General features: G+C 42.6%; 1 protein-coding gene across 3 annotated transcripts in view; it reads right to left on the bottom strand.

Moving 5' to 3' along the window:
* Positions 1-25,779, bottom strand: part of SERPINB11 (serpin family B member 11) — a 40,031-nt gene that overhangs the window by 2,097 nt on the left and 12,155 nt on the right. The window contains exons 1-7 of one of the 3 annotated variants that reach the window (XM_021099530.2): positions 12,914-13,042; positions 6,583-6,761; positions 4,884-4,943; positions 3,350-3,478; positions 2,911-3,028; positions 1,932-2,074; positions 1,045-1,200 (exon numbers count right to left, since the gene is read on the bottom strand). In XM_021099530.2, the coding sequence (XP_020955189.1) occupies positions 1,045-1,200; positions 1,932-2,074; positions 2,911-3,028; positions 3,350-3,478; positions 4,884-4,943; positions 6,583-6,750 (774 nt within the window). In that variant the 5' untranslated portion in view covers positions 6,751-6,761; positions 12,914-13,042. Of the gene's footprint in view, positions 1-1,044; positions 1,201-1,931; positions 2,075-2,910; positions 3,029-3,349; positions 3,479-4,883; positions 4,944-6,582; positions 6,762-12,913; positions 13,043-25,779 lie in introns of those variants that run through there. The other 2 variants (XM_085003483.1, XM_085003487.1) reach the window with 2 other exon arrangements.

Below are 25,779 nucleotides of genomic sequence, written 5' to 3' on the forward strand. Positions count from 1 at the left end.
TCAAGAAGCCTTCCCTACCCCTCACCCACCTGTGCCACTTTGCTTTCCCCTCACAAAGACACTCCCCGACTGTGGCCATCCTATCCATGTGTATGTCAGCCTCGGCAAGGTCCCAGGGCTCTACTGGTGTCCCAAGAAACAGTTATTGTAGCAGAGCATTGGATGTGCCAGCAAGGCTGCAGAGGAGGTGGGGTCACCCCCATCAGTGGCTCATCTGCTCTGTGCTAGGCAGCTTTGGCTGCAGCCACAGGGAGGGGTTAGACCCAAACTTCTTCTACCACTATGCCTTCATTTCATGGCTGAGATGCTCATTCCCCCACAAAACCAGGACAATAAAAATGGTGGTTCGTCTGCAAAAGTATGTTACATTTGGCTCATAAATACCGCTCTGGGGAGTTCCCATCGTGGCGCAGCAGAAATGAATTTGACTAGGAACCATGAGGTTGCAGGTTTGATTCCTGACCTTGCTCAGTGGGTTAAGGATCTGGCATTGCTGTAAGCTGTAAGCTGTGTGGTGATCTGGTGTTGCTGTGGCTGTGGCGTAGGCTGGCTGCTATAGCTCTATACGGCTGGGAACCTCTGTATGCTGCAGGTACGGCCCTAAAAAGAAAACAAAAAGAAAGAAAGAAAAGAAATACTGCTCTGGAGCTGAAGACAGCTTCTCTCTGTGGACTGAGAGACCAACCAGGGTTATAATTGCATCACTGTAGAAAGCCATTTCCAAAAGACTCAAAGACCAATATGTGTGTATATTGGTACAACAGGCACTTTTACCTCCATGTGTCCTTTTTTTAAATGTAAGAATAGATTGTTTTCTCCAAATATATTATCCTGAAGGCAAGAATGGGGTGCTCCCCACTTCCTCTCACAGCTCCTGGGCAATACTGCTAAACCTAGAGCGTGATGGAATTAGTGACTGACAGCGCCACCATCATGTGGTACATGTTCGTGGTGTGTGTGTGTGTGTGTGCGTGTGTATGTGTGTGTGCACATGTTCACGTGCATCTGTGCTTTCACCACACATTAGCGTTCTTGTAACCTTACCTGGTCTAGATCATTCGTGCCCACTGGAAGCAGAATAATCATGCTTAGTTCGTGGTTAACATAGGGCAGCTCAAGAACTTGCATCTGTGGCTCCTTGATGGTGGCCAATTTAAACTTTCCAGTTTGACACATCATTTCTACAATTACACTTTTACCCTGTTTAAGAAAACAAGATTGCAGCTAGATGGTACAGTTACATATGTGTGTGCATGTGTGCACATATATGTACATAGATTTTCTGGCATAACACGAATGTCTATGGTAACATTCCATATATGTACATGGATTTTCTGGCATAACACGAATGTCTATGGTAACATTCTAAAGAAGCTACAAAATACACCCTTTAAAACTTTTCATTGCAAAGGTTATATGATTTTTTTGTTTGAAAATAAGTTTTTATTAGTGCCTGACTAGTTAATATAACATATATAGTAGTAAAGATGACAACATATTTTCTAAAAACAAAGCCAAATTTTCCAGATAAAATGATTTATGTGGAAAAATGAGATTATAGGAGCATCTCCTTTTTTCATCCAGTTAGAGACTTTCTGGGAGAAAAATAATACAGATTACTTTGTTGTGCTGCTAGAGAAAACAGTTGCTAGATAAAGCATATTTGGGAAGCGTGCATACACAGGAGAACAGTACGAAAACAGTAAGAAAATAATAGCCTTTTTTTCTTCCAGAGCCCCTCAGAGTCCAATGGCCCCAGTTAAGTGCCCTGTAAAAAAGGCTACTGTCACTTCATAAGGAACAATGAAAATAAAATTCATACAAGCACAATGAAAACCTAGACCAGTATTTTCACTCAAACTTTCTAAATTGTCCCTAAATGTTTATGGCATTCTCCAAAATTTATTGTCATCTGAAAATAAAATACTTACCTTACTTAGCTGAAAGGGGGTTTTAACCGTCTCTTTTTCCTGAAATTTATTTTGCCATTGTCCTTTGAAATAAATGGCATTCACCAGGACCATGACACAAGAAGAGTCAATTGTGCCCTTTCCAAAGAGGTTAGTGACTTTTCCTTGTAATAAAAAACAAGAATAAGTAACATATTTGGATTTGAACTTGTTGGTAATAGAAAGTTGAAGAGTCACAAGAAATTTGGAGTGGTCAATGGGGACTAGCTCTGTAGCACAGAGAATTCTGCTGAATATTCTATGATCATTCATACAGATAAGAATCTAAAAAAGAATGGGTGTGTGTATATGTATAACTGACCTACACCACAGCTATGGCATCACTGGATCCCTTAACCCACTGTGCCAGGTCTGGGATCAAACCCATGCCTCCACAGCATCCCGAGCCACTGCAGTTGGATTCTTAACCCACTGTGCCACAGGGAGTCTCCAATTTATAAATTTTTTGGAATTATGACCTGTCATACAATATGAAACAAGGATATCTTGAATATCAGACTCTAAGCTCGATGAGAGTTTTAATTTTTATTGAACTTTTGAGCCAAACACAGCACAACACCTAGCATGCAATATCAATGTCTAACATTAAATGATCTCCTTCCCTCTCTCTCTACGTGTGTGTGTGTGTGTGTGTGTGTATTTGAATGAATGAGTGGATAAATAAATGCACAAATGGATAACAAAATAACAGTAACAATCAACAATCTATATAAATACATAGCATGTGGATTCCTAATGCACGCCCATGACAGGCAACACTAATCAATGCATTCATTTCTGCTAAAAATTTTTAAGAGACTGGTATGTGCCAGGCATTAAATCAAGGCTAGAGCACTAACCTAAATAGACCTCACCCAGCTTCCTCCTTTAGTGTTAACTCAGCAAGTTTATCAACAGAGCTCAAATAAAATTTGGAGAAACATGTGTGACTTATCCATACCATTAGTTTTACTTTCAACCCAAGCGTTAATAGTTTTCCTCGTTTCTTCCGCAGACCATTCAAAATCAACAGTTTGCAGGCTGGCTTGATACAGTTTCTCAGAACAGTTTAAGTATTGCTGTAAAAGAAAGGGCAATTGCACAACAACACAAAAATAGTGTAAGAAAGGCCAAACCCTGCCCCTTGGCATATTCTAAGTTCACATCAGGTAAACAAAGCAGCTCATGTATGTACATCTGAAAGGAAGTGGAATCTGTACACACCTGTCCCTTGGTATCCACGGGGGACTGGTTCCAGAACCCCCATGGATACCAAAATCAGCTCAAATTTAATCTTTTAAAGATGAATGTCATGTGACACTTATTCTTCATCTTATTCTAGCCTGTGAGATTCAGAGGATGCCAAGAAAGCTGTTGACCACCGTCCAGAAGGGACTTACCTTGTGAAATGCCATTGCCTTTGTCCCGTAGAGTCTGTTGGCAATGCTGAGGGTATAGTTAGAGTCTGGCTGGTTGATTTGAGAGAACAGGACTCCAAACTGTGAATGAATCCTTCCAATTTGACTGCACTGAAGCACCAGTTTAAAAAAAAAAAAAAGAAAGAAAGAATAGAGTATTAAATTGCTTGATTTCTTGCCATTGGAGAGTATAAATAATGTGAAAACAATTATACAGTAAAGTGTTTGCCTCTGAATAAAAGGGCAGTGACTGCTAACAAACAAGGAGTTGGCCAGTTTCAAGCATTTTCCTTCTTGAGATTGCCTCTCTCAAGATAATCTTGGCACTCTGGGACTTTGGTTACAGACTGTGCAGAATTAAAAACTACTACAAAACATGCATGTATTTAGCCCCAGGGGCTTAATCCAAAAGTAGAAGTTTTTATAAATAAAGAGATCCTAGGGAGGATTTTCAGGGCAATGATCAAGTTTTATTGCTGCCTTCGTACTGAAACAATCATTTCTCTTTTCTATCACTCTCCTTTCAATGTCTCCATTTTCTGTGGGACCATTTAATCAGAGGCTCACTGAACTTATCTTACTCACCCATCTGTCCTTCACAAGAGGAAATCAGTTAAACATGCAGCTTCGGTGCATCTCAATTTATGGACATTATAGGGGTTATGCCTATATTCCCTAAAGGGAATATTCCTGAACTCTGGGCTTTCATCTAAGAATAAGTTGTGTTCTGTGAAGCAAGCATTCTGTGACTCTGTATACATTTATGTATTTTCTCCATGAAACACAGAATTATTTTCATGTGGCAGTTCTATTTAATTTTTTTTTGTTGTTGTTGTCTTTTTAGGGCCACACCTGTGGCATATGGAAGTTCCCAGCCTAGGAGTCAAAACAGAACCACAGCTGCCGGCCTACACCACAGCCACAGCAATGAAAGCCCCAAGCCACATCTGAGACCTATGCCACAGCGTTCAACGACATTGGATCCTTAACCCACTGAGTGAGGCTGGGAATCGAACCCATATCTTCACGGATACTAGTCAGGTGCTTAACCTGCTGAGCCACAACGAGAATTTCAGTTCTACTTAATTTTGATGTCAAAGGAATCCATTTCTTGGAAAGAACAGGGACCATAGTCCCAGAGCATGTGGGTTGGGTGACATCAGGTCCTGTTGTCCTGCTACATCATTATCTTTTCTCAGCCCCTCGCAGGACAGAAAAACCTGACACTGCATAGAGGAGGCCAGCAGACTCAACATGGGGCACAGTCCGTAAAAGAACAGAGAAGTTTGAGTAAGGGGACAAGGGATCATATGGTAAAATCTGGGGCAACTTTATTATTGTCATTAGCATCATTCTATGGTACTCTACTGGGCATGGCCATCCTCAGGAAGGTTAATAGAATAAATCAAGGGAGGTATCGCTAGCTCTTTTACGGGTGCAGAAGGGGTTCCACCACTCAACCTCTGGACTGGATTATTTCTTGGCATCTGACAGCTTGGCAGTGATATGATCATACCTTAGCTGAGTCCTTGAACTCTGGTCCTAATGACTCTGCAATGTGATTAAAGTGAAGCACCTAGGAAAAGAAAATGGGATGGATTGGCATCAAAAGCCACATCCAGCCTTTTGAGGTTAGCAGTTACAAGGATCTGTTTTTCCATTTCAGATAAAGAACAAAAGTAATGGCTAATGTTTAATGATGTTATAGTCAAATTCCTGAACAAAGCCTTTACACATATTACTTAATCCTCTCAACAACTTTATAACTAGATGCCATTATCCTCATTTTCTGTTAGGGAAATTGAGTAAATGAGATTAAGTGACTTGCCCCCAGACTAGGGTCTGTCAGGCCCCAGGCCCTGGGCTCTTGATCCACGAGGCTTTTCTGTCCCTCTCCCACTGTTCTCAGGCCATCACTATGACAACTGCCTGCCTGGGATCCCATAAAACATGACGTGGTTTCCCAATACAATACCTATTTTAAATGCAAGAAGATCATGAAAGTGCATCAAAATATGGAATAAAGAAATAAAGGACAAACAATAATAAGATGTATTATTCTCGAAGTTGTCATGTAACATTCTTCTAGACTTTCCACAGCGATTAAAAATATGTATATAATGGGGAAACTACTGCGTATCAGCCTAGGCAACCTGAAAAATCACCCTTTTGTGTACGCTTAGTCTCAATTTCCCCATCTGTAAAATGGAGGTAACAATCCCTACCTTGGCCCCACCAGATTGCTATGGACTTCAAATGTATTCATGGATACTTTTAAAATCTTGATAGCTTTTAAAGTGTCACTAAGTTTTTTTGTAAAGTGTCACTAAGTTTTTTTGTGTTTTTTTTTTTTTTCTTATTTATGGCAGCACCTGCCGCATATGGAATTTCCCAGGCTAAGGGTTGAATCAGAGCTACAGCTCCCAGCCTACACCACAGCCACAGCAATACCAGATCCAAGCCACGTCTTCAATCTATGCCACAGCCTGTGGCAACTCCAAATCCTTAACACATTGAATGAGACCAGGGATCGAACCCACATCCTCTCAGAGACTACTTCAGGTTCTTACTTACTGAGCCACAATGGGAAATGCTCCTTAAGTTTTATTTTAAGTTGGAATTCCCATCATGGCTCAGCAATTAATGAACCCAACTACCGACTAGCAACCGAGAGGATGCAGATTCAATCCCTGGCCTCGCTCAGTGGGTTAAGGATCCAGCATCGCCATGAGCTGTGGTGTAGGTTACAAGCTTGGATCTAGCATTGCTGTGGCTGTGGTGTAGCCTGGCAGCTGTAGCTCCAATTGCATCCCTGGCCTGGGAACCTCCACATGCCACAGGTGTGGCCCTAGAAAAAGACAAAAAAAAAAAAGTTTTATTGTAAGTTAAAATTGTAGAAGGTGAGAATTATACCATAGGTGTATTCTCTGTTATGTTTAAATCCCTGGAAGGATGAACTCTAAAAGTAAACTGCAGACATTTGTGTGTGAAACCAGTAACTGTAAGGATGGACCTATGCACAGCATGAGTTGTGTAATTTGCATTATAACATGTTGCATTATTTAAGCCATGATTTCATACGAAATATGATTTGCCCAAATGTGTTTCTTCTTTCACAAGATGGCAGATCTTTCTTGGTGTAAAGATGTAAGTGGTTTGGCTGAAACTGGGGATCATGGAAGACCTCCAGGCTACAGGGAAATCAGCCTCCATACCTTTTCCATCTGCTCTGCACTGTTTCCTCTGGCTCCAAGGAGGATCATACTTAGAGCGTAAAGCAGACTCAGTGGAGAAAAGAAGACGTTATCTCCCCCGTGGTTACTGCTCAGCTCTTTGAACACATCAAGGCAAAATTCAACATTTGCGTTGCTGAGGGAATCCATTTCGTGCAAACCTGAGAACAGAAGAGGAAAAAAACCCTCAGACTATCACTTGCATGTACAGATAATATCTAGTGTTCAGTTATTACATTTCATGAATTTAAGAATCTGAGTACACAGCTTCATGAAAAATGACAGCCTGTTATCCCAATTTCTGAGAAGGTAATAAATGCCAAAAGGGGAAGTGGCAGCATTTGCAGTAGCCTTAGATTCTAATGAGTAGAAGATTCACTGTCCCTTTAAACCAGTAGTGCAAAGCTATCTCACCGTTATTTGTATACAATTACAAGTGATCTGTAATTATTCCAGAGCAAAAGAGCAGAAGGAATTAGATCTTTTTGCTTTTGATTTCCATGCATGAAGACATTCCTCATCCTGGAATTTGTACAGAAAAATCCTTGAGCTACACAAGCTCAGCCAAAAGATACTTTCCCACTAGGCTGTCCACCTTAACAGCCTCCATCAGGTCATTCTTGCACAAGCAAGGTAAGAGGTAATAAAGCAAACTTGGGTAAAGTCCTCCGCACATTTTTACCTCCTTGGTGAAACCTCCTTTCCTGTATCCTCTACAAAAGTAAGGGGCTATTAGCGAATAGGTCATGCTGTCAGAAGGGGGCCAAAGCCCTCAGCCCAGCAAGATGATAGTGAAAAGGGAGGAATAAAGGAGGGAAATTCGAGAAAAAAGATGACACTGGGAATGTGTATTCTCTGAGGGCCATGGCATAGACAGGAAGGGTTTATTTACTCAGTCCCACAAACACTGACCAAATACTGCTAAGCACAGGGAGCTGTTGATATGCAATGATGGAGCATCATTCTTGCCCTCCTGGATGTTTCACTTTTCAGGACCCTCCATTGCCAGCGGACACTTTCTTCCTTTAATTTTGGGCCATCATCCTCTCTTGTTTCACCCCTAGCTTATTTGGCCATCCCTTCTCAGTCTATTTGGCAGGATCTTCCTCACATCCCCAACCTCTGTACAACCTAACGCATCAGGATTTCAATCTTGGCCCTCTCTATTTTTGCTCCTACAGGTGATCTCTTAAAGCAACCTCAAGCTTTAAGTGTTGCTGATATGCTGTTAGCTCCCGAATTTATATTACCCCTGAATTCCAGATTCATGTATCCACTGCCTAGTCAACATATCTGCTTGAGGGTCTAATACACATCTTCCTACACTCTGGACTTCCTAACCCTCTCTCCAGCCTGCTCCCCCAACAGCCTTCTTCATCTCCCCTAGTGGCTGTTCCAGTCTTTCATTTGCTTGAGCCAAAAACCTTGGAGTCATCCTTAAACACTATTTCATTCATCTTCTATTCAGCCTATCAAAAATCCCCTTTTCCCTATCTTCAGAAATATTCACTCTCTGCCCATTTCTTACTCTCTCCAAATAGCACCCTGGTCAAAGCTATCATCATGTCTCTCCTGGATTATTGAAATAGCCTCCTAACTTATTTTCCCACTACAGACCTTTTTCATTACATTTCCTAGAGACTAAAGAGAGATGTTTTTAAAAGATCAGTTCTTGGAGTTCCCATCATGGCTCAGTGGAAACAAATCTGACTAGTATCCATGAGGACACAGGTTCAATCCCTGGCCTCCCTCAGTTCATTAAGGATCAGTTGCTGTGAACTGTGGTGTATGTAGGTCACAGACATGGCTCGGATCCTGCATTGCTGTCGTTGTAGTGTAAGCCTGCAGCTGCAGCTCCAATTTGATCCCTAGCCTGGGAACCTCCATATACCATGGGTACAGCCCTAAAAAAAGGACAAAAATAAATCATTCATTCATTGATTCATAAAAAAAATATCAGTTTCTTTATGTACTAATTGCCTAAGGACTCTTCATGGCCTCTGCTCAAAACTCCAATGGCTTCCCTTTCTCTCTGAGCAGAAGCCAAACATCCGTCCATGACCAAGAAGCCTTCATGGTCTGGCCTCAGACCTCATCTGCTAATCTCCCAGCTCACTCTGTTCTAGCCACATCACCTTTTTGCATGCCTTCAACATGCCAAGCAGACTCCAGCTCAGGGCTGTTGCACTTTCTATCCCTCTTCTGGGATGCTCTTCCCACAGGACACAAATGGCTCACCCCAGCAGCTCAGTCACTTCTCTGCTCACATAGCATCTCGTCAATAAGGCTTTCACTGACCATTTATCTAAAACATCAGCCCACACCTCCAGTTATTCTCCATCCCATTACCCTAGTTGATATATATATATATACACACATATATACAATTATTTTTATAAATATATAACTATGTATTTATTTGCCATATATACTGAATATGTATACATTCATATATTATATATAAATGTGCTTATATACATATAAACAAATAATATTTGCATTTATTTAGATAAATTATATGCTTATATATACCATACATGCATTTATTGTCTGATCCCCCTTCCTCTGGAGTATAGCCTCCATTAAAACAAAGAGTTTGGTTTTTTTAATGCTTTATTCCAGCACTTAGCTGTGGCCATAGTGTAGAAGGAAGAAATGAGGGAAGCAAATTTAGTGTAATCAGTACTGTGATACACAGAATATTCAGTACACAGACTACTGGGGAAGCACAGGGGAGCGACAGAGCCAACTCATGAGTTATATGAAGACTCCCTGGAGGAGGTGATACCCTTGCTGGAGGAGGAGATATCCTTCCTGGAGGAGGTGATATCACTGCTTCTTAAACAATGAAATTAGGGAGTTCCCATTGTGGCTCATTGGGTTAAGAACCCAACTAGTATCCTTGAGGATGTGGGTTTGATCCCTGGCTCAGTAGGTTAAGGATCTGGTGTTGTAGGTCGCAGAGGTGGTTTGAATCCTGTGTTGTTGTGGCTACAGCTCTGATTCAGCCCCTGGCCTGGGAACTTCCATATGCTACAGGTGTCAACCAAAAAAATAATAATAAAATAAAATATTGCCTACCATTCAGCCCTTCCCTTCCAATCCCCTTTTCCATGCTAAGAGAAGACAGATTTCCAGGTACAGATTTCATCTAGTCATGTGTGTGTACTTTAGAGAAGTCTGCACACTCCCCAGGAATACGCCTTGATTGGTTTATGCCAACTGAGGTATTCTGTATCCAATGTCAATAACTAGTTGGTAAAAATTTTCGGTTATAAGATGTATAAGATCTAATGTACCATGTGGTGATGATGGTTATTATTATTATTATCATTATTATTATATGATTGAAAGTTGCTGAGATTAGATCTTAAGCATCTTCATCATACACATGCTCAGGGTTAAATCTGTGAAATGATGGATGGGTTAATTATCTTATCTTGGTCATCATTTCACAATGTATATCAAATCATCACGTTATACACCTTAAATATATGCAATTATATTTGTCAACATCTCTCAATAAGGTTGGAGGGAAAATAAATAAAACTTTGAAAATCAGAAGATGTGGCAATCCTTGCCAGTAAGGCAGGAGATGTTGCTTCAGGTCTTCAGGAAAATTCCTTCTGATAAAAAGGGACTCTCAGGAAGAAGCCAGCCATCTTCTTTGTTTCAGGGTTGTTTTGCCTTCATGTGACCATGATTGCAGCAGCTATTTTGTAACCAAGCCAGGGTGTAAGAGAGAATGATGGATAAATCCTGAGACTTTGATGACACACCATTGAATGGATGCATTAACTTACCCTGGATCTGCCTACCTTGGGACCTCCTGACTTATAAGAGGATAACTTCTTATGGTTCAAGCTATTTTAGTTGAGTCTTCTGCTTCTTGCAGCTAGAAGCATCCCAACTCTCTTTAGGGCTTTCTTTATACGCCATTGTCCACCAGGAGCAGTTTGCCCACTGATCTCACATGCATTTTTTTCTAGCACAGACACATCTTTTCCCTTATTTAGTCCCCCAGGAAACTGGACCTTTTCTTCTTCCTTTCATCTTCTGGTCTATAGTTTTGACCTCTTTTAGAATTTTAGTCTAAACTCTTGTTCTCTAGGATGTTCCAACAGATGACCAGTTTATATCTCTGCCTGTGTGTGTTTATTTTAGTTATTAACTTACCTTCTTTTCAGCCAGTACACATGTGAGCTGAGCTCCCTGGAAGTGTGCTCTCTGGGACATATGACCCCGCTAGTTACTAATTTAGGCATTCGTGTCGGGCTTCTCACTAAAAGGGAGTTCAAAAAAGTTTCATGTTCTGAAAGCCAAACAGATCCAAAGGCTAAAGCCTGAGAACTGGGGCAGGGAGGGGAATGCATTGCTCAGCACTAATCAGTCAGAGAGAGACTGAAAACCAGTGTGTCACTCGTGGGCTTTCAAAATAATGACCCCATGACATTTATGTTGTTAAAAGCATGATCACACATCCCTGTAATCGAAACTCATACTAAAATAATCATTAAGGAGTAGATGTTTGTATTCCTATTATCAGACCACCCAGCATAGTTTAATAGAGCCTGAGCCTCTAGGCTCAGGTTTTACTAAAAATTTTTAGGAACACGTAATTAGAATTAATTCATGAACTTTGAGAGTTGGCATGTTTATTTGCAAGACAGAGTTTTAACTCTCGATTACCTAGCACTTATGAACTCTACTTTCTCCATTTTTTTCCCAAAATTCCACCTTTCTAGCTGTTAGAAGAGTTCCTCCATAACAAGGTGTCATTATTAATCTTACATTCAACTGATTTATGCAGTAAGTTTAGTTGGGAATTTCCTCTACACCTGGGTGACTGTGTGAGTACGTGGGTCCATGGGGATGGATTTACAGACTCTTGTTCCTGGAACATGCTGGTCTTCCTCACTAGGTTTAGCACTCCTTGAGAGAAAGGAAAATTTACCTGGGAAATTATCAATGTCTTGCACAATCATCCATAAATAAATACGCATTAGCAAGAGTGACATTCTAAATATTTTGCAAAATCTCATCTAATTAACATTACACAGTCAGTTTCAGGAAAGAGGAACCCATGCAACACCAAAGCCCCAAGGTTCATAGGGTCCGGCCAAAGGTGCAGGGACCCCAGGGGAGGCTCTGCCCAGGCAGTGAGGGAAAGTTGGGAGAGACCTTAGGTGTAGAAGGACTTCAAAGTGAGCCTCAAAGAGAAAGAATTGCAGAAAATTTCCCTTTGTGGATCTTTCTGTCTGCTTTTAGGGTAAGATCTTTCCCAAGCAAAAGAGATATGTCATCTGGAAGCTGTCATGGGATAAAAGAGAAAAAGAAGGATGCCCGAGGTTGCAGCCCCTTAGAGTTTGAGAAGGGGGATTTTTATTCAGCAAAGGGGAGGAGAGAACATGTCTTTGAAGGGAATATTGACATTAAAAGATTGCAAGAAGACAGAGGGGCTGGGTCTGTCTTTCGGGGGGGAATACATCTTCAAGGGTGGCTAAGACACTATGTTCTTACAGCCTGACATAGAAACTGGGTAGTTTTTAACCGTTTTGCAAGATTTAACTTGACTAGTGCCTCCCTCCCCTTCCCTAAAACAGGGCTCATCTTTCTCTCTCATGTGCTATCCCTCAAACTTTGTAAATTTCACAGCATGCTCATGGTCCTAAAAGTAAGAGCAACTTCAGAATGGTTACCCCATCCCACAAATACAAGCCATGAGACTTTATACCCCTTTGCAGAAATATGCCTCTTCCTTAAGAGACACATTTTAAAGTCATAAGAAGAAACTGACACTGAAGAAGGAAACATATATGATGTTTAACCTCAAGAAGAAGAAGAAGGAAGAGAAGAAGAAAAAGGAGAAAAGGAAGAAGAAAAAGAAGAAGCTGAGACCAGGGAAATAAAGATATTCTTCCCAACACATAAAGTTATCAATAAGGCCAGTCCAGGGAGTTAAGAACCTCTAAGGAACTAAGAAGTATGTCACCACACATAGGCCACAGCCATAGGTAACTAGCTCTGTTTTGAATAAGAGTTATTAAAGAGTAAGTAGAATATATCAAGAGTTCTGTTTCACTAAACAAATCAGAGATTTGAAATCAGGTCAGTCTGCCTCTAGGATTTCACAATACACACTGTCACTGACATTCAGACACGTGAACGTGTGCCTTAACAAAAGCCACCCTCAAGTAAAGAAGCTTCCCCCTCATTTTGGATCCTTGTCCCCCTGTGCAAATGCCATATTTTACTGCATTTATCTGTTTCCCTCTGACAAGACATTATAGAGTACAGAGTTACTTCTCTTTACCTTTGCTGCTTTGCAGTGGTGAAGTGGCAGAAGAGATTGGAGCTGTGTCCCTGAAGAGGAAATATAAAGCCTTTACTTTTTTGCCCCTCCCTTTCCATTTGTGTCCTTAGTGATTCAGCTCTACGCTTGCTTGGCAGAAAGTACAGCTCTGAGAAGGAAGTCCTTCTAAACGCCACCCGAGTAGCACTGAAGGGACTCTCAGGATGGCTGTGCTTTCTGGAAAAGGAGCCAGCTCTCAACCTCCTCCTGCTTTGCTAATGGGGAAGCGCTGACAAGCCTAAACTCTATTCAAGAAAATAAGCTGTCTTTCTGAAAAGAATAACTTGAATGCATTCAAGCTGGGAGTGCCCTGTCTAGCATTGGAGGCATGGCCTGTGTCATGGGCATGGCCCATTGCTACTCAACAGGGGTGATGCTTCCTGGCTCAAGGCACATTCATCCCAAGATCTCCTGAGCTCTCCTGCATGGAGCTTACGTTTTTATGTGGAGCTTCAACAAACTGCTGGCTGGTAACTCCTGTCCCATAAAAAGAACACAAGGTTGAGCCCAAGCAGGATTTATTCTGTGGTTTCAGTTTAAGAGCTTGCTGGGAGCAGCAAGCCACCCCGCCTCCAGTGAGTTTCCAGGTATGATTCAGCCCTGTGTACTAAAGACTAGAGATGAGGGGTAGGGATGAAAGCTGGGAGACAAAAAATGTTTGGGGAGCACAGTAGCCAGAATCAGCACTGTGAGTCAAGCCCAGCTTCCCAGAGGCTCCTCTTGTCTGTGTGATACACAACCCAGCCACCCAGCTTGACTCCACTGCCCAAACTTAAATGGTAAAGCCCGGATGGCCCTGCACTTATGAGAAAGTCCTTTATAACCAGTGATTTTTTTTCTCTTTATCCTCAGCATGTGACAAGTTCTCAGTCAAAATTAAATCATTCCACAAGTCACGGGAACTAGAAACGTTAGGGTTAAAATTATGGCCTTACTAGAGTTGCCTGGTGGCTCAGCAGGTTAAGGATCTGGCATTGTCACTGCTGTGTTCAGGTCACTGCTGTGATGCAGGTTCCATCCCTGGCTCAGGAACTTCTGCATGCCATGGGAGCAGGCAAAAAATAAAATAAATAAAATAAAACAAAATAAAATAAAGACCCTACTATCCACTGTACCCATGAAGTTCTCATAAAAATAGTTATACACAGTCAACTTTGACTAAAAACCGTCCCAAATGTTGCTTAAACTTGGCTTCTGTCCATCAGTGCTGACTGGAAAAAAGGGGTAGCTTTTTTTTTTTTTTTTTTTTGCTTTTTAGGGCGGCACCCCTGGCATATAGAAGTTCCCAGGTTAGGGGGCGAATCGGAGCTACAAGCTGCCGGCTTATGTCACAGCCACAGCAATGCCAGATCCAAGCTGTGTCTGTGACCTACACCACAGCTCATGGCAACATTGGATACTTACCCACTGAGCAAGTCCAGGGCTGGATCCTGCATCCCCATGGACACTAGTTGGATTTGTTCCTGCTGTGCCACAATGGGAACTCCAAAAGGGGTAGCTTTTATTGCTTTTCCAGGAACAGGAGGCCACGGCTGGCAAATGCCTTAAAGACAATGCCCTCCTTTGAGCGAGAACAGGAAGGGGTATCATAGTTCAGGAGAGAAAAATAGAACCGCAGATAAGGATTCCCATAGATGCAAGCTTGCACTCTTCTTCAAAGCTGGTATCAGGCGGTCCCAGACAGGTTCTGGTGGTCCTTGAGGTTATAGTGCCATGACCACCTTTCTGGGATGAGGAATGCTTTTTTTTTTTTTTTTTTTTTTTTTTTTTTTGTCTTATGTCCGTTTAGGGCCACACCCACGGCACATGGAGGTTCCCAGGCTAGGGGTTTAATCGGAGCTGTTGCTGCCTGTCCACAGCCACAGCAACGCCAGATCTGAGCGGCATTTGTGACCTACACTACAGGTCATGGCACACCAGATCCTTAGCCCACTGAGAAAGGCCAGGGATCAAACCCACAACCTCATGGTTCCTAGTCAGATTCATTTCTGCTGTGCCATGAGGGGAACTCCTGAAGAATGCTTTATCAAGTAATTAACATCTTCCATTTGTTAGAGGTTTTAGTTCTGCAAAGAGCTAAAAGTTACTGTTATGTGTATCCCTTAAAGGGGAACCAGGACCCTGCTCCAAGGCTGCACTATTGTTTCTAATTTTTTTCTTTTCTTTTTTTTTTTTTTTTTTTTTTTTTTTTGTGTGTGTGTGTGTGTTTTTAGTGCCACATCCATGGCATATGGAAGTTCCCAGGCTAGGGGTTGAATCTGAGCTGCAGCTGCCTGCCTGCACCACAGCCACACAAACATGGGATCTGAGCCACCTAGTCAGAAGTTTCTGCTGTGCTACAATGGGAACTCCCTACACTATTGTTTCTTGACTGTCCCTCCCTTTTTCCTGCATCCCCTCCCTTCCCAGATTAAAGACTGTTTGAACTTGCCCTTTGGGACTCAGGAAAGGTCATGGAGGCTGAATGAAGCCTGTTTTCTTCAAACAAGAGATGGGGGACATAGAAAGGCTTTTGTGGAGTTCCCGTTGTAACGCAGCAGAAACGAATCCGAATAGGAGCCATGAGGTTGTGGGTTCAATCGCTGGCCTAACTCAGTGGGTTAAGGATCCGGCATTGCCATGAGCTGTGGTGTAGGTCACAGACGCAGCTCAGATCCCGTGTTGCTGTGATGTAGGCCAGCAGCTGTAGCTCCGATTTGACCCCTAGCCTGGGAATCTCCATATGCCTTGGGTGTGGCCCTAAAAAGCAAAGAAGAAGAGGAAGAAGGAGAAGAAGAAGGAGAAGAAGAAGAAGAAGAAGAAGAAAGGCTTTTGTACCCAGCCCCACAGGGCCATGTTCAGTTTCACAAATCTGTCCAGTCTCTCTCTGCTTTCTGATGTGAGCCAATTTCCAGTTAGGAGTTTCCGTCACTTCCCTGGTTAGGGCTAATTCTCCACCTCTTCATCTTGTTCTCATCTCTTTTGAGATCCAGTAAGAAAATGTTTTTCTAAGTGAAACCAACAACACTTATGACTTGAACCCAGCCAGAACCTAGATTGGGACTTACACCCACAATTTTTTTAATTAGAAGCATGCACCTGGTGTCTGGACGTACTGGGGTTCAGTTTCTTTTCGTCTCTGCACAGAAGGAATTCAGCGAGAGACAGTCATATGCAAGAAATAGATTTATTAAGATAGGACACTTGTAAGGGATACAAGTGGGCAGGCAAAGAAGTACTGCCCCTGTAATTGAGCAGTGCCCTGCGAGACTCCTGGGCACACAAGCGTTTCTGTGTCCTCCATTTCTCATTTTTAGGGAATAAGCTTCAGCCTCTAGGACCTTCCCTGAGTTCCAAGGGGCAATTGCTAACCAGGGAAGGAAGGGGGATGCAGATACCAGGGAGGAGCTGTCAAGAGACAACAGTGCAGACTTGGAGCAGGGTACTGGTTCCTCCTCAAGGAATATACATAACAATATCTTTGAGCCTTTCTTTGAGCCTTTCTATAGAACTAAAGCCCCCAAAAATACTTGATGAAACATTCTTCATTCTGGAATGAGGATCTCCAGAACCAGTCCTGTGGCCACTAAACACCAGTTTTGAAAGACAATATAAGCTTGCCTCTACCCTGATCCTTATCCTTATCCTTATTTTCCATTCCCCAAACTATAAAACCACCTCCTAATCTCTTCCAAGGTGGGCACAGTCTTGAAGGCATTAGTCTGCTGTGGCCCCCTTTGTCTGGTAAAGCAAAAAAGCTATCTTTTCCTCCTTCAACCAAAACTCTGTCTTGGCATTTCTATTCGGCAACAGCAGAGGTTGAGTTCTGGCAAAACTCAGAGCATTAGGTGGGCTCTATTTTTATAAACAAAGGAAAGTGGGAAGGGGAAAAAGAGTGCCTTCTTCCTTGTTCTTCCAGTAGATGTCAGGCTTATAACATTTGTATCCAGTAAGAGAATATTTGACCCTATGACGAAAACTAGGGCTGTCATGGTGCTTATTCAGAAGGGTGGTAACATGTGCTAAAATAAGTTGAATCATCTCAGGTTTCTGCACAATGAAGGTCTCCTACTTTGGAATGTCATCTTTCCCTTAAATTCCTGTCCTTGGTCCTAAGGATTATTTTATCCTAAGATAATCTAGCTGAGCTTGAATGCAGACCTCATTTTATCTTTCTCTTAATGACCTGAGGCATATCTCATGGTTTTATTTGTGATTTTATAGTTAAACAAGCCTGCTTTGTTCTGATAGCTTTCTTGAGTGATTATTAACTTACTGTGATCTCCCAAAGTTCCCTAGGTTTCCTTCTCTGTCTATGGTCCCCTGCTGGGACCATACCCATGTAACTATCCTACTCCATCCCTATCATAAGCTTTCCTGCTATCTAAGAATTGCACTGATCAAAGAAGGTCTTTTTCATCTTCATCCTAGGTCTAGATTGTACCACTTACATTTTCCCTGTCAGAGGGGCTTTTCTTTTATTCCACTGGGGCTTTCATTCCAGATGGAAGGACACCCATTAGCATAACCCTCTTTGCTTTTCTTTACTCTCATTCACTCCTTCTCCTCTATTGTCCCTGAAAACACAGCCTTAGACCAAGTCTTGAGTGGCTGTGGTTTATTTGGGAAATTATCTCAGGGGATAGAAGCAGAAGAGAAAGAGGAGTAGATCAGGGAGGGGAAAGCTAATACAATGGTTGTTAAAAGTTGGCCAATGATCCCTGATCCCATGGAACACTGGAGAAACCTCTAACTTGTGTCTCAGAACTATCCACCTAGTGGGGAAATAAGGGAAGCATTTATCTATTAGCTTTCATCCCCATTGGTCAAGGAGGTCCCATGGGAGTCAACTCAGGCTGCACTTGTGTTGCAAGAAGGGGGCCTTTCCAGGGCCCCAAAATGGGGTCTTGTCTAATACCCATAAATGAATTGTCTGAGGAGGCACATGTGCTGACAAAGCAAAAACTTTATTGGGAAGGGGTGCCCAGGTGGAAAGCAGCAGGGTAAGGGACCCCAGGAGAACTACTCTGGCCAAGTGACTCAAGGTCTCCAGTGTTAGGGGAATGGGGTTAGTTTCCTGGTTGTCTCTGGCCAAATCGTCTTGCTTGGCCCATACTTAGTCTGGGATAGGGTCCCTCTTGGTGGCACATGCACCTCTCGGCCAAGATGGATTCCAGCTCCAAGGGTCCTGGTGAGGCAGGAGATAGGTGGGCTCCAGGATAGACACATACAACAAGCCACCTATCTATACTTCAAGATAGAAATTACAACAGGCACAAGGCAAATTACTAAAATTTGTCTTCTGTGGACATGTTAAATAATGCTAATGGCAGGGGCAGAAAGGGACTAAACCCTGCTTGAGCAAAAGACCAAGAGATCGTCTACTACCCATCCTAGGGATCAGGGAGACCCCAACTCCACATGTGCAGAAAGAGCCCTCTGGGTTAAAAAGGGAGGGGGTGCCAGGCCATAATAAGTCCTGATAACCTCCCCATAACCCTTTGCTCTGAAATCATCTAGGCCAAAAGCACTGCATATCAGGGAGGGCCCAGGTCAGGTGTGAGAAATAAAAGAAGATAATTTGCCATAGATTAAAAAAAAGACCCAGAAGAACTTTCCCATATAAGTGATTTAAATCACCTCTCTGATGTGCTTCTCATTCAGGGGGACGCCCACACCTCCACTCCTCCTTTGGGTTCATCTTAGCACTTTGCTTCTGCCTTAGATAAATAGACTACTTCTCTGTGTGCTTGCCCACATGTTGTACTGGGTTTCTAACAATAAACTTTGTACCTGCTTTTACAGTCTTTGCCCTCGGAATTGCACCGTTCAGGCAAGCTTCCTTTCTCGGCTTCTTGTATTTTCTCGGCTCCCTGCAGTCTTTGACTCCTTGAAACATTCTTGCTTTCAACAGAGGGCAAGAATCAGGGAAATTCTGCTTTTGGAATCTAGTTAGTCTAGTGGCTAGGATTCCTGGTTTTCATCTGGGCTGTCCAGTTTCAATTCCTGAGCAGAGAATTAAGATCTTGCTGGCTTCAAGCCATCACTCAACTGCTGTCCCTCTGAGATCATTGGGAGCTTGGTTGTCTCCTCCCTCCTGTCAGTCCCTCCCAAATCCCCTGGTTAGTCTTCAGGGCAGAACCGTGTTCCTCATCAGGACTTCATTTTTTGAACCGATTCATGCAAGAAGCTATTACCATGCTTAGCCAAGGTGGGTAGTTTCAGTCCATGGTCCCCTAACACTACGTCAAGCATGCACATCCCACACCAAAGCAGTGGAACCCTCCTGGAACTAGAAGCAAGATGTGAGGGGAGGTGCTGTCAGGTTGCAATGCACAAAGTTATGTAAAGCCTGTGCAGAACTGGTAGCCTCACGAGAGCTGGATTCGGAAGTGGGCTGACAGAATCTGAAGATGCCCACAAGAGGAATCCAGCACATCTAATCTATGACACCCCCTGTTGGTGGACTGGGGAGAGGAGCTGCCCTCCAGTTTCCTTATATGCATGCTAGCTGTACAAAGGGAACATTGGTCTAGTCCTCCTGTCCTAAGTTTTCCTGGGGCAACACCCCACACTGACAACCCAGGAATCCTTGTGACTAGGCTGTACACTTGTTTCATTCTGGGGACCAGAATCAGAAAACCCATTGTTGGCTCATTCCTAAGTCCTGTCTTTCAACCTATCTTTATCTGCCATAAATATTTTGTCCTCCATCTGCCTGAATTTTGCTATTCCTCAATATTTTTCAGGACTGAGTGAGGTAAGAAGTGTTATTTATTGGACCTCTTCAGCCTGGGACAGGGAGCAGGGGCTGGAGAGCCAAGCAAAGTCTGGATTTCTGCCCCCAGCTCTTGCTTATCTTGGGCACCACTAGCACCACCTGTACCTGATGGCCTTCCTCGGAAGGTAAAGGAGAAGAATTTCAAGAAAGAACCTGGAGGCAGCCAGGAGGGCAAAAATGATCTTAGCAGAAGTTGCTTGAATGGTGTTCTAAGTGAAGAATCCAGGATGCAATGCATTGTAGAACATATTAAAAACACTCCCTTTAAGCAAAGCTGTGACATAAGACAATGTGCAAAGGTGAAGAGATGTCTGCAAATTCAGTTTATTCAGACAGAGGAAAAAAAACAATGAATGGTATGTATTCCCAGCCTCACTCTCTCCCTGACTTCCCAGAGGGAGGAGATCAATGAGAATAGTCAGTTGAGCCAGGACCACTTCTGCGGCTTCAGTAGGAATAATGCGTGAAGGGGGGTGTGGGGACAGAACAGAGAAGCAAAAGATTTACTGCGGAACTGAGAGTCTCTGGCAGGATGAAGCCAAAGCCAGAATGTAATTAGATAAAGAGGAGGCTGTTTAGACTGAGTTGGTTGTTCTTGGGAGCCTAGAATGGGAGTGAAGGGGAGGTGGGCTTTGAGAGCATCTGCTCATATGTGGGAGACAGAAAAAGATAATGTTCAACTTGGGGGAGTTTTCATTTGCATTATGAATGTCATTTTCTTTTATAGGGTTGTCAAATTTAGCAATTAAAAATACAGGATACCCCAGTTAAGCCTGACTTTCAGGTTAACAATGAATTATTATTCTCGAATAAGTATATCCCCAATATTGCATGGGATGTATCTATACTATGCACAGTACATATTCACACTAAAAGGTTTGTCATGGTTTATCTGAAATTCAAATGTAACTGGGCATTCTGTAATTTATCTGGCAACCCCACCTCTTTGGCATTTTCTTGAGAGGCTATAATAAATAGAAACATTTACTGACTTTTATTTGAACTAGACAAAGAATTTTAAAAGGTCTGCAAGGCAGCTCAATGTGATGCTGAGTATTAAATGTATATACTGAAGGATAGAAAATGAGCAAACGGCTATGAGAGAAAAGAAAGAGAACAATTGATGGGAAAAGTTACTTCAAGAGATGTGAGGCAGCAAGTCACAACACCAGTGGAAGAACCAACCTTACTCAAATTGAGAGCTGGCCCTTACCTGACACAAGGGTGGAGTAGAGAGGTTGGATATGTATTTAAATAAATTTGCACATATAAGAGTTAAAAGTTTTGTATAGGGAGTTCACTTCATGGCTTAGTGGTTAATGAACCCTACTAGGATCCATGGAGATGCGGGCTGGATCCCTGACCTCGCTCAGTGGGTTATGGATCCGGCATTGTTGTGAGCTGTGGTGTGGGTCACAGACATGCCTCAGATCCCGCGTTGCTGTGGCTCTGGTGCAGGCTGGCAGCTGCAGCTCTGAGTAGACCTCTAGCCTGGGAACTTTCATATGCCCCAAGTGCAGCCCCCCCCCCAAAAAAAATTGTCTACATTGTTAATTCCTCAGGGACAGGGACAATGTCTTTTACATTTTGTAAGCACTCAATAACCATTTGTTACACTAAATTTGTTCCGCTTTTTATTAAATGGAGGGGAAAGGGAGGCCCTTCCAGTTGGGGTGAGGCAAAAGATGAAGATTTGGAAAGGCCAGTTTGGAAACTGGGAGAAGAAACTGCCAAGAACACACGCAAGGCTTTTTCACTGACTGCCGGGTGGGCTGGAACCACACATGATCAGTAACATAAGGTGAGAACGATATTCCAGCAAGTACATTTTGCTGTGATTCAAAAGTTCCCACCTCCCAGGCTCCCCAAATCCTTAGAATGTAGTCCCCACAATTAACCTCTATTTTTTGCAAAAGTTCGTTTTTCTATCAGGGCATTTTAAAATGATGAGTCTTGATGAAACACTAAAAGTTTCCCATCCATAAAGCAACTCTTTCAAACGAAGCCAAGTCACGTGAAAATTAAGAGTTTTGAAACAACACCTAGAGCACTTTCCACTTAGTCAGAAGAGCTCTTGACAAAGACTCAGTTGCTACAAAATGGAAAGAGTGTTAAGCACAGACCCAAGAAAAATAATCAACAATGCTACTGTTTATCTTCCAGGATGCCCAGAAAGAACCTTCAACCATAATAAGCAACTCCAGGTACTAGAAGGTGGATACTTGAAGCTTTGGATAGGTATCACTACTTTAGTCTACACTTAGATTAAGTCAAGAGGAATTCACTACTTGAAACACAAACTAAAAGAAAATGGGTCTTTTAAAAAAATCTCTTAAGTCTCATCAAAAAATGCTCTCAAGGAGTTCCCTCATGGCTCAGCAGGTTAAGGATCCAGCATTGTCCCTGCAGTGGCTCTGGTTACTGCAGTGGTGCAGGTTCAATTCCTGGCCTTTTATGGATCACAATTTTGATGTCAAGTCTAAGAATTCTTTACCTAGCCCTAGACCCCAAATACTTCTTTTTTCCTAAAAGCTCTGTAGTTTTATATCTACATTTAAGACTATGATCCATTTTCTGTTACTTTTCTTTTGTATGAGGTTTAAGTCAAGATTCTTTTTCTTTGGAGAGGTGTGTCTATGGCTATCCAATTTCTCCAACATCATTTGTTGAAAAGCTATCCTTTCTCCACTGCTTTTAATGTTTGTCAAAAATCTGCTTTGTCAAAAATATCACACAGGCTTGATTACTCTACCTATATAATGCCTTATAATAGAGTAGGTTGATCTTTTATACTTTATTCTTCCTCTTCAAAATACTTAGTTAAAAAACATCTCTAAGGGGTGATAGGCTTAGGGTTAATATTTTATTTTATTTTATTTTATTTTATTTTATTTATTTATTTTTTGTCTTTTTGCCATTTCTTGGGCCGCTCCTGTGGCATATGGAGGTTCCCAGGCTAGGGGTCGAGTCGGAGCTGTAGCCACCGGCCTATGCCAGAGCCACAGCAACACAGGATCCAAGCCACGTCTGTGACCCACACCACAGCTCATGGCAAGGCCAGATCCTTAACCCACTGAGCAAGGCCAGGGATTAAACCCATAACCTCATGGTTCCTAGTCGTATTTGTTAACCACTGAGCCACGATGGGAATGCCTAGGGTTAATATTTTAAATAATACTCTTTCCAGCAGAATTTACAAACCTGGAGAAAGTCGCCCAATCTTAGCGGCCCTGGCACAGCAGGAAGCATCTGGAAAATACATTGCAAATTGTAGTTTCTGGAGAGGATTTGGGGCACAGACACCAGTTTGTTTGGACCTCATCCACAGGCTTCCCTCTGCCCACAGTTGAAATTAACTTCAAGTATTTCTTGTAGGGCTTCACCAGTACAACTTCAAGTATTTCTTGTAGGGCTTCACCAGTACTGCACAAGCCAGGACATGAATGAAAGGAGGCTCTTGTGCTCTCCTAGTGTTCATGTGTATAAATTACTTCTACAGTGTGGGGATCTTTCACATTGGTGGCCCCCAATGAACCTCCCAATATTCAAACCTTCTGTAGCCTCTTCCCCTGTGACTTGCTTTAAATGTTAGAATGTGTCAAAAATGATGTTTTGTATATAAATTGAAATTAATTATTTTCTTTTCTCTTTTTATGGCCACACCTGCAGCATACAGAAGTTCCCAGGCTAAGAGTTGAATGGGAGCTGCAGCTATGGGCTTACTCTACAGCCACAGCAATTCAGGATACGAGCCTTGTCTGTGACCTACACCATAGTTCACGGCAATGCTGGATCCTTAACCCCCTGAACGAGGCCAGAGATTGAACCCGCATCTTCATGGAGACTATATGGGGTTCTTAACCCACTATGCCACAATGGGAACTCTGAAGTTAATTCTTTCTTTCCCATATACTAGCAACGAGCAATTGGAATGAATCCTAAGGTGAATTATGGTGTTTAGTTAATATATTAATATGATCATTGAATGTCACAAACATGCCACACGAATGCAAGGTGGTAACAATAGGGGAGACCGTACAGAAAGAGGGTGACAAAGGTATATGGGAACCCTCTGTTCTTTCTGTTTATTTTTTCTATAAAACCAAAACTACTCCATAAAATAAGTCTATTTACTAAAAACAACAACAACAACAACAACAACAACAAAAAACTAACAATGCTGTGCCTGTTCTGGGCATAAGCCTTACGAAGATCTGGTAGCCTTGACGTCTGGGCTCTGAGGAGCCTTTAGCTGCCATATAAAAAGCCCCACTATCTTGCTGGAGAGAGTGTGGGGACCACATGAAGGGATCAAGTGGCTAGAAAGAGGCTCTGAAACAACAGAGAAGAGCTGGAAAATGCAGCCAACAGCACAACGCGAGGTCCAGCTCTCTACCCCAGTTAAGTCTCAGCCAATCCCAGCCCATCTCAGAGATCCCAGCAGAGGTACTGGATGTGGGGGAAAGAGTCAGACTTTTCAGCCGCAGCAGATACCACACAGAGTGGAGCGAGCCATCTCCACTGAGCTCTTCATGCCTTCCTGACTCACACAACCGGGAGCTAAGAAAAGGGTCATGTTAAGGCACTTGGTCTTGGCATCATTTTCTGCTCAGCAGTAGAGAAGTAGAAAGATCAAATAAATGGAAAGCTATGGCAGAGAAGCAGATATTTTCCGTTGCTTCTCTTCCCCATAATGTTTGGCTCTATACTGGTGGAAAGGAGAATCGATTCATAAAACACAAGACCCTGTTAAGGCACATGGCCTTCATGCTCTGTCTGTTCTGCCAGAGCCTTGGCGGCAGTCCTTAGGGGAGATGACTCTTAGAACTTTAACTTAGAACTTTATGAATAGAGCCGAGGAATAAATGATCTCATTCTGTGGCATGAACATGTTTAGTTGGCAAACATGATTACATACAACTGTATGAGGAGTGATGGATGGTGATTCCCAGCCTTCATTTCTTTTTTTTTTTTCCCCCCTATGGCCACATCCAAGGCATGTGGAAGGTCCTGGACCAAGGATTGAATCCATACCTGAGGCAACATTAGATACTGGATATTTTAACCCATAGCACTGGACCAGGGATCAAACTGTGTCTCTTAGGCAACCCAAGCTGCTGCAGTTGGATTCCTAACCCACTGCACCTCAGCAAGAACTCCCAGCCTTCATTTCTTCTTCTTTTTTAGAGCCTAACCTTCAGCATATGGAAGTTCTCAGGCAAGGGGTCAAATTGGATACAGCTGCCAGCCTACACCACGTCCATAGCCACAGCGATGCAGGATCCAAGCCGCATCTGTGACCTACACCACAGCTCACAGCTATGCTGGATTCTCAACCCACTGAGCAAGGCCAGGGATCGAACCCTCAACTTCATTATTACTAGTCAGATTGTTTCTGATGAGCTGCTATGGGAACTCCCCCAGCCTTCATTTCTAATTCTTCCTCACTAGGAATTTGTTAAAAACCTTATTTGGATATTTAACAAATATTTATGGTGCCCACAGATGCCAGCACTGTTCTATCGTGCTGTACACAGCAGGGAATACCAAAAAAAAAAATCTCTCCTATAATGATCATATGGGAATTGATGGAATGGGCTGAACTGAACTATGCTGATCATATTGAGACATCTAGGTTTTGTTACTGTCCTTCTGCCCATGTTCCAGGTGGTTCCTGATGTTCGTGTTAACTAAGTAGACAGATAGATAGATAGATAGATAAATTATTTATTCATTTTTTTAGAAAAGTTTTAGAAAAGCCCTTATTACTTATTCATTATAAGACATTCCTCTTTTTTTTTTTTTTTTTTGTCTTTTGTCTTTTGTCTTTTTAGTGCCAAACGCTTGGCATATGGAGATTCCCAGGCTAGGGGTTGAATCAGAGCTACAGCTGCTCAATGCCAAAGCGACAACAATGCTGGATCCGAGCCACGACTGCAACCTACACCACAGCTCACAGCAACAGTGGATCCTTAACCCACTGAGGGAGGCCAAGGATTGAACTAGGATCCTCATGGATCCTAGTCAGATTTGTTAACCACTGAGCCACGACGGGAACTCCTCATTA

Source organism: Sus scrofa, chromosome 1 (assembly GCF_054392235.1).
Source record: "Sus scrofa isolate SSC_HxYL_T2T_F1_AM1 chromosome 1, Sscrofa_HxYL_maternal_Yorkshire_Landrace_v2.0, whole genome shotgun sequence".
NCBI lineage: Eukaryota > Metazoa > Chordata > Mammalia > Artiodactyla > Suidae > Sus > Sus scrofa.